This window comes from Panicum virgatum, chromosome 9K (assembly GCF_016808335.1).
Source record: "Panicum virgatum strain AP13 chromosome 9K, P.virgatum_v5, whole genome shotgun sequence".
In the NCBI taxonomy this organism is placed as follows: Eukaryota; Viridiplantae; Streptophyta; class Magnoliopsida; order Poales; family Poaceae; genus Panicum; species Panicum virgatum.
The window spans coordinates 6,662,062-6,671,177 of record NC_053144.1 but is presented as its reverse complement, the minus strand read 5'-3'; the positions used below and the strand labels follow the sequence as shown (position 1 = coordinate 6,671,177).

Here is a 9,116-nt window from a genome sequence, read left to right as displayed (position 1 = left end):
TATTTCCCTCTCACACAACTCTAGTTCCAGCCTCCAGCCACCAGTCAGGCAACAGTGTTTTTCTCTCACACAACTCCAGCTTCAGCCTCCAGCTCCAGCCTGCCGAACGGGGTGAATGTGATTTCTACGGCCCATTGATCGACTTTCCGCACGCTTCCCTTTTCTTCCCACCAGCCTCTCTCTTTCCTGACTGTGTTTAGTTTCTCTAAATTTTTCAAATTTTCCATCGCATCGAAATTATATCGAAATATTAAATATAATAAATAACGCATCTATGAAATATTAAATGTGAGTAAACAAAACAACTTATTGCACAATTTAGATGTACGTTGCGAGATGAATTTTTTTAGCCTAGTTAGCCCATAGTAGGACAATATTTACTACATACAAATAAAAATAGTACAGTACTTTCCAGCTTCACTTTTCGCATCGAAACACAGCCCCTCTATCACTTCTCTCTCTAAGCCCATCGCGGAGGCTACAGCGGCAGCGAGCTCCCCGGGCAAAGCAATGGCGACAACCTTCCCTGCACGAGCTCGCGGCGCAGCAGCTGGGGAAGAGCGGAGCTGAGCGGCACGGCTGGGCGGAGGCGGAGGCGGCGCGCGGCGGGTTTCCGGAGTGAGCTCCGCGCGCAGCGCGGCAGCGCGCTCTCCCGGCCTCGCCCTCATCGGCGGCGGGGACCTGCCCGGTCGCTCGCCCCGGGGCGGCGCCGAGCCCCCAGTAGTGGCTTTTTTTTTCTTTTTTTCTTTTTGTTTTGAATTTTGGATGCAAAAGGTTTTGTTCCAATTTTCTTCCATTTGGGATGCAAACATTTTTTCCTTCAATTTTTTTCTCAAAACTTTTTCAATTTTTTTCTCAAAACTTTTTCAATTTTTTTCTCATCAAAGCTTTCCGTTTTCTCCAATTTTTTTCCTTGAAAAGTTTTTCCAAAAAATTTTTATATCGAAAAAATACTGTACAACTTAGTATTGTCGAAAAAACTTTCCAGCCCATGAGGGAAAAACTTTCTTTTTCAAATTTTTTCTGTTCCGATCTATTCAATTTTTTCCTTGAAAAGTTTTTTTATAAAGTTTTTATCAAAAAAATACGGTTCGACACGCTCTGACATGTGAGACGTCCCGTCGGAAATTGACCGTACGCACGCAGGCGTTCTTCCGGGCGCCCGTAAATTAGACGTCCCCCACGCAGCACCGCCGTGTATGTTCACATCAACAAACCCAACTCGCCCGCCTCCTCGCACCTCGCCGATTGGCACGGCACGGCCGCACAGATCGAGCTCATCGCCGCACAGGTCACGGGCATCGGAGCGAGCTAGGCCGCCGCCGCCGCCCATGGACGACGCGGCGCCTCACGTCATGGTCCTGCCGTTCCCGGCGCAGGGCCACGTCACCCCGCTCATGGAGCTGTCGCACCGCCTCGTCGACCGCGGCTTCCGGGTCACCTTCGTCAACACCGAGCCCATCCACGCCCTCGTGCTCGCCGCCCTGCGCCCGCCGGCGGCGGCCGGCGGCGGCGGCACCGCGCTTCCGGACGGGATCCGGCTGGTGTCCGTCCCGGACGGGCTGGCCGACGGCGACGACCGCAGGGACCTCCGCAGGTTCGTGGACGCGCTCTCGCGGTGCGTCCCGGACTACGTGGAGCGGCTCCTCAGGGAGACCAAGGTCAAGTGGCTCGTCGGCGACGTCAACATGGGGATGTGCTTCGAGGCCTCCAGGAAGCTCGGTGTCCGGGTGGCCGCCGTCTTCCCCGCCTCCGCGGCGTGCCTCGCGACGCTCTTCAAGGTTCCCCAGCTGATAGAAGGCGGCTTCTTCGACGACAAGGGTATGGTCGCATGAACCACCATCCATTTTTCTGATTTCTTGCTCGAGCTGTCTTGTACAAAAGAACCTGCGAGCGAACGAAAACAGTGGCAAAAACTAGAGCTGCTGAACTTCGAATCGAATGTGTATAACAAACGCAGGCTTCCCGAAGCGGCACGGTTCGTTCGAGCTCACCCCGGGGATGCCGCCGCTCTGCCCGTCGCAGATGCCGTGGAGCATCGACGGCCCAGCCCAAGGACAGGAAATGAGCTACCAGCTGGTGTCCCGGAACACCCAGGCGGCGCGCCGCTACGCCGAGGTCGTCGTGTGCAACTCGTTCCGCGACGCCGAGGCCGCGGCGTTCGAGCTCTTCCCCGCCATCCTGCCCGTCGGCCCGCTGTCCGCCGACGCGGAGCTGCGGAAGCCCGTGGGGCAGCTCCTGCCGGAGGACACGGGGTGCCTGCGTTGGCTCGACGCGCAGCCCGACGGCTCCGTCGTGTACGTCGCGTTCGGCAGCTTCGCCATCTTCGACCCGCGCCAGTTCAGGGAGCTCGCGCTGGGGCTGGAGCTCATGGGCCGCCCGTTCCTCTGGGTGGTGCGCCCGGACTTCACCACCGCCGGCGACCTGAGCAGGGCGTGGTTCGACGAGTTCAAGGACCGCGTCGCCGGCACGGGCACGGTGGTCAGCTGGTGCCCCCAGCAGAAGGTCTTGGCGCACCGTGCGGTGGCGTGCTTCGTGTCGCACTGCGGGTGGAACTCGACCATGGAAGGGGTGCGGAACGGCGTGCGGTTCCTGTGCTGGCCCTACTTTGTCGACCAGTTCGCGAACCGGAGCTACATCTGCGACATCTGGGGGACCGGCATGGCGGTGTCGCCGGGTGAAGATGGTATCGTGACCAAGGAGGAGGTGAGCGGCAAAGTGGAAAAGGTCATCGGTGATGAGGGGATGGCGGAGAGGGCACGGGCGCTCAAGGATGCTGCTTGCAAATCCCTCGGCGAGGGCGGATCTTCGCGTGAGAATTTCAATAGGTTGGTCGATCTCCTGCGTGAGTGACCTGCATTTTGCTCCGCTGCCAAGGACCAAGGTGCGCTCGAGTGATTTCTTGCCTGACTCCTACACGAAAACACTTAAGTGATGCGGTATGAGTTTCTCACTGAACTGATGCACGGATAGTTCTCGTGTAAACAAGTTCTGTGTGTGTGAGGCGTCGAGAAAGAAAACTGTAGCTTTGCATGCTTGTTAATTCTTATTTATAACACGCTAAAAGAGATAAATTTTAGATATTTTCATAACATTTTTTTGAACGAAGGTTAAAAGAATTTCGATACATAAAGAACGGGGCATCAATATGTAATTTTATATGATTTGCATGTTAAAAATTTTTCTATACATGTGGAAGCACTGGCAGGCTCCAAATGTGGGGCTCGGGGCCCTCGCATCCCTTCCCCGACGTTACCCGTACATGTTCGGTTCGTCGGATTAGGTGGCCCATCAACGATTAAGTTCCAAGGCTAGTTGGTGATACTTTGGAGCACAATGTCCAGTCATCTAGAGAAGCCGATATATGTGTGCCAATTAACTGAATTTCACTTGGAAAAAATTGAAACAAGATCTCTTTGAAAAGGACAACTTTATATGGAGCTCGGGTGTTCTGAAAGGACTCAACACTCGAGTGGTATGGTTGGTAACTTGGTATTAGGAAATATGCACATGTACAGGTATTAAGAAATATGTACAGGTATTAGGAAATATGCACAAAACCCCTTATACAATGTACAGGTATTAGGAAATATGTATATGTGAACAAAAAGCTTGAGCATGTCAAAAGACAAACAATCTCTACCTCAAAAAGAACCAAATGCTTTTTAGCAATTGCAGAATATTGCTTCCCCAATGCTGTCTTTGAGTGATTTCGGATAACCCTCAATGCGGTCTCAGTTCGAGAAGGATGCCTGTAGACCTGTAAAAATTGACAGCACAAAAAATATAATATTGGAAGACGGAAATGGATCCATATCGGTTGCTTGGAATGCCAGGTCAAATTCAATGGAAGGAGGGTTTTATCGTGTGCAGTCTCCAGTGCTACACTTTGACCATTAATGTCTCTAAAAAGAGTTCATGACTGTAGATTTGGTATCATATAAAAGTACTCTCAAGTGTAAACCCTATGGTATTTAATTTATACCAACAATCTATAAATTCTTGGTCTAATCGTTGGCCAAAGATTATGAAGTTTGAATCTCAGAATGTGTGCAAGCCTTATAAGACACATGGGAAAAGACAAATAGAATGTGTAACATTATTTTCTGGCAGTGGCGGAGGACAGACAAGAATCAAGGTGTGGCACAACTCGGCTGTACTGACAAAATTATAAGCTGCAGCATATTTCTTAATGCTTTGAAGACTTAAACACTTAATGATATAAGTTGATTATGTGCACCTAGCAAAATCTGAGGTATGGCAGCCGCCACACCTTGCCCTACGGGGCGCTCCGCCACTGTTTTCTGGAGTTGTGGTTGCAATGTTATCCTAGAAAAAATTGAGGAAAGAAAAGCGACAGCAGTTTAATTGTACAATATGCAGAAATAGAAGTGTGCAACGAACCTGTATGTTTTCTCGAGCTGACCTAGGATTATTATTGTCATGACCAGGTTCAGATCCCTCATTGGAACTTTTATTACGGAAGAAGTGATTGAGCTCATATTTTCGCCTCTGTAGGTCCTGTGCTTCTTCTACTGAATCGATGACGGAATCATTGTTCGATTTCTTAACAAGAAATAGCCGTGCTTCATACCTCTAAAAGAAATGATAAGATTAAACCAACACATGATTCATTTCTTTGGGACATAAATACCTCAAAAGCTTTGGTGCATGATTACCTGAAAGAGTTCATCTAGCTCACACTGGATACACAGAGAACCAGAACCATCGTAACACTTTGGACAATATCTCTGACCTTCAATGTCCTCATCCCTTGGGTTATCCATTGTGTTGTCAACTTCCAAAAGTCTGTCCATCAGCTGTTGCCTTGAACTTTGTAGAGAATCAATATCAGCTTGAATTGCATATTTTAAACCGGCAATACTTTTAACCCTGTGAAAGAACAAAACAACCAGGTTAACCATCAAATAGAAGTACATATTTTATTTAGTGATATGAATTCTTGGAAACAAAAATCAGCATAGGCACCCTGGAGAATAAACTAAATAAATGAACAAACTGAAACAAGTTTGGTACAGACCTAGAAGACATTCCCCTTGAACCCAAACCAGTGGTGCTCTTAGTAGAAGAATTATCAATCTTCTTAAGGAGTTCGTCAGCAGAAATATTGCTCTGTTCAATGCAGTCCAAAGCATGTAGCCACCAATTCATATGCTCATCCTGTAGCTCCTTAGTGATATTCAAGACCTAAATGCAGGCAGAGGCTCAGTATGAGGGAGAAAAGGGAAAGGCTTGGATCACACAACGGTTACCAAGTATTTTGAACACAACAGGAGACAAAAAAAAAGTATATAAATAGTTAAATACACTAAGGTAGCTTGGTGCAACTACAAAATACAAAATAAGAGAGGAGTGCAGTGATCAAACCTCTGTGAAAGATGCATTAAAATCCTTCTGTGATTGTCTTGCAAGTCTTTTTTTTTCTCGAACACGCAGGAGAGCTGCGCATCTTTGTATTAAGAGAAAAAAAAAGAATGGTCCAATTACAAGTCTCAGCACCACACCTTGGACCAGAGTGAGGGTTGTAGTGGTCTCAAATATAGGAACAATGTTACAGAAAAAAACACAGTGTAGGACCTGACCACAAAGCACCCCAACTAACTAAGCCTGAGCGAGCGCCCTGTTTTCCAAGGCAGCAAGCCCTTTTGCTCCATTGAACTGCCAGAGGTGAGCTTCATCCTTGTAGCTCTGTAGTGCTTGCTGCAAATTTGGGGCTGCCCCCTCAAATACACATTCATTCCTGTGTTTCCACAAAATCCAAGCACCGAGAATGCACAGCGAGTTGAAGCCAGCGAGTTGCAAGTCTTTTTCAAGCACTCATCAGCGAAACATTTCAATGATGAGTGGCCTTCAGCAGCATTCTTTGTGTCCATCTCTCCAGTTGTGCATGTTTGTTCAATAACATTTTCATCTTCGTCAGACGTTTCCAAACCATTAGTTGTTAAACTCCACCTCTCCCACATATTTCATTTCTCTTTATGCTACGTGTATCAGTCTCAACAATGTTAATTTCCTTTCTTTTCCGGCTGAGGTCAACTTCAGAAGCCTGCTTTTTTAATGGGCATTCTTGTAAATATTCAGAACTACTTCTAAGCAGTTCTGCAAGATTGTAGTTGATATGAAGATTCAATAGAGGGTCAATGTTAGGATCGTTGATCCTACCGCGACTGCGTAGCGCGTATGGATGGGAGGAGGGAGGTGGACGCTTGCGCAGCGGCCGGCGAGTAGGCGTCCTGGCTGCAGCAGGGAGCAGCGGCGGCATGCGTGGAGGGCGGCGTGCGTGAGGGGGAGATCGCGCGCGCGAGAGAGAGAGAGAGAGTCACGAGAGCTAGGGTGGCCCCGTTAGGCCAACTGGAATTCTATTCCCAGCCTAATCTGTCTTCCCTCTAGGGGAGAGTACTTAATACAAATTGTTTCACACTTTAGGAAAGTAAATAAACCCTAAGGAAATAACCGCAGCTCTCCTAGCCACTTGGGTGCCGCCGCCGCCGGTACGTGATGAGCGGCGCCGGCTGGGGCGCCTGCGCCTGAGGCGCCTGGTCTGGCTGGGCCGGGCCCATAACATCTCTCTGCTCCTTAGGAAACTGCTCGTCCTTGAGCTGGAAGTCGGGGTAGCACTCGACGAAGGACTCCCGTGGCTCCCACGTTGCATCCTCTGGAGGGAGCCCCTGCCACTCCACAAGAATCTCCCAGGCGCCATGCTGAAAGCGTGCCCGCCGCACCCGCGCAGGGGTCAAGACCACCCTGCCATCATCAATGGGCGGCAGTGGCGGTGCGGACGCAGGAGGGTCGCCGTCGAAGGGCTTCAGCAACCCCACATGGAAGACATTGTGGAGGCGCGACCCCTCTGGAAGCTGCAGGCGATAGGCCACCTGCCCAATGCGCTCAATCACCTGAAACAGACATGCATAGAGGGGGCCGAGCTTTCCCTTGGGATGGCACTCCAGCGAGTGAGTCGGCCTGTGTAGCAGGCGGAGCCAGACCCAATCGCCCACCGCAAACTCCAGCTCGCGGTGGTGAACGTCGTAGTAGTGCTTGACGTGCTGACGAGCATGGAGAAGACACTCGCAGACGTCGGCGAGGAAGGAGTCGCAGTCGCGGAGAAGTGTGTCGGCCGCGTCCGTCTGGGCCGCGCCGGTGGTCTGTGGTAGAAGCGTCGGCGGGGGCCGCCCGTAGACCACCTCGAACGGCGTCGCCCGAAGCGCCGTGTGGTACGAGGTGTTGTAGCAGTACTCCACCCACGCGAGCCAGTCCACCCAGGCTCGCGGGCGGTCTCCCGTGGCGCACCGCAGGTACATGGTCAGCACCTTGTTGACGATCTCCGACTGACCGTCCGTTTGAGGATGGAACGCCGTGCTGAAGCGGAGCTGGACGCCGGCCATCTTGAATAGGTCGCGCCACATGTGGCTCGTGAAGACGGGTCCCGGTCGCTGACTATGGACGTCGGGAAGCTGTGGAGCCGAACGATGCCGTCGAAGAAGGCGCGGGCGACCGACGAAGCCATGTACGGGTGGCTCAGGGCGATGAAGGGCGCATACTTCGAGAAGCAGTCCACCACGGTGAGGATGACCGACTTCCCGCCAACCTTGGGCAGACCCTCGACGAAGTCCATCGAGATGTCCGCCCGCACCTGGGAGGGAACTTCGAGGGGCTGGAGCAGCCCCGCTGGCTGCTGCGTCAACGTCTTGTTGAGCTGGCGTGTAGGACATGCACGGACGAACTCTTGTACCAGCCGCCTGTTGTGGGGGAAGTAGAAGTCGGCACGTAGACGCTGTAGGGTCTTCTGGGCGCCCTCATGGCCAGCTGAATGGACCAATGAAAGCACCCGCTGGCGAAGGTCGTCCTGGGCAGGCACGAAGATGCGCTTGCCGTGGAGGAGGAGCCTGGCGTCCCAGTGCCAAGGAGCCATGAGGCCCTCACCCTAGTGCTGGGCGGCCTCGCTTTCGATGGAGGTAGCCGCCCGAATGTCGTCGATGAGGCGGAAGGACGGCCCGGAGATGGCGTGAAGCGCCGCTGCGTTGTCGGAGCTGGACTCGCTGTCGCGGCGAGAGAGGGCGTCGACTGTGGAGTTGAGGCGCCCCGGGCGATACTCCACGGCGAAGTCAAAGCCAAACAGCTTGCTGAGCCACTGGTGCTGTGGGATCGTGGACAGCCGCTGGTCAAGGAGGTACTTCGGGCTGTAGTGGTCGGTGCGGACCATGAAGCGGCTCCCCCACAGGTAGGGCCTCCAGTGCCGCACAGCCTGTACCAGGCCAAGGAGCTCCCTCTCGTAGGCCGCCAGCCAAACGGCCTGCTGAAGAAGGCCAGGGGTCCGGACCCCTGGTGGAGTACGGCGCCGAACCCGGTGCCGGAGGCGTCGCAGTCGACCACGAACTGCCACTCAAAGTCCGGCATCTGCAGAACCGGGCCGGTGGAGAGCGCCCACTTCAGCGCCGCAAAAGCCTCCGCTGCTTCCGCGGTCCAGGCGAAGGCCTCCTTGCGTAGGAGGCGAGTCAGGGGGGGCAGAAATGGCCCCGAAGTCCCGGATGAACTTCCGGTAGTACCCGGCAAGTCCTAGGAATCCGCGGACGCCCCGGGCCAAGCGGGGCTCAGGCCAGGACGCCACAGCCTCCACCTTGGCGCTGTCCATGGCGACGCCCCCGGCCGACATGACATGGCCGAGGTAGGCGACCGAGTTGGAGCCGAAGGAGCACTTGGAGCGCTTGAGGTGGAGGTTGTGAGCGCGGAGCGCGTCGAAGACGAGGCGGACGTGCTGCAGGTGCTCAGACCACGAAGAGCAATAGATCAGGATATCATCAAAGAATACAAGCACGAACCACCGAAGGAACGACTGCAGAACGTCGTTCATGAGCGCCTGGAACGTAGCCGGCGTGTTGGAGAGTCCGAACGGCATGACGAGAAACTCGAAGTGGTCGTGGTGTGTGCGGAACGTCGTCTTCTCCACGTCGGCCAAGTGCATGCGCACCTGGTGATAGCCGGAGCGCAAGTCCAGCTTGGTGAAGAACTTGGCGCCATGCAGCTCGTCGAGGAGCTCGTCAACCACCGGGATCGGGAACTTGTCCATGGAGGTCTTGTCGTTTAGCGCGCGGTAGTCG

At 53.1% G+C, this 9,116-nt stretch overlaps 1 protein-coding gene across 1 annotated transcript; it reads left to right on the top strand.

Moving 5' to 3' along the window:
* The first annotated feature begins 476 nt into the window (after positions 1 to 476).
* On the top strand, positions 477 to 3,094 carry LOC120649712 (UDP-glycosyltransferase 83A1-like). The gene is made up of 2 exons (XM_039926580.1): positions 477 to 1,821; positions 1,961 to 3,094. The coding sequence occupies exons 1-2, from the start codon at positions 1,200 to 1,202 to the stop codon at positions 2,851 to 2,853; spliced, it is 1,515 nt and encodes a 504-aa protein (XP_039782514.1). The 5' UTR covers positions 477 to 1,199; the 3' UTR covers positions 2,854 to 3,094.
* The last annotated feature ends 6,022 nt before the right edge of the window (positions 3,095 to 9,116 follow it).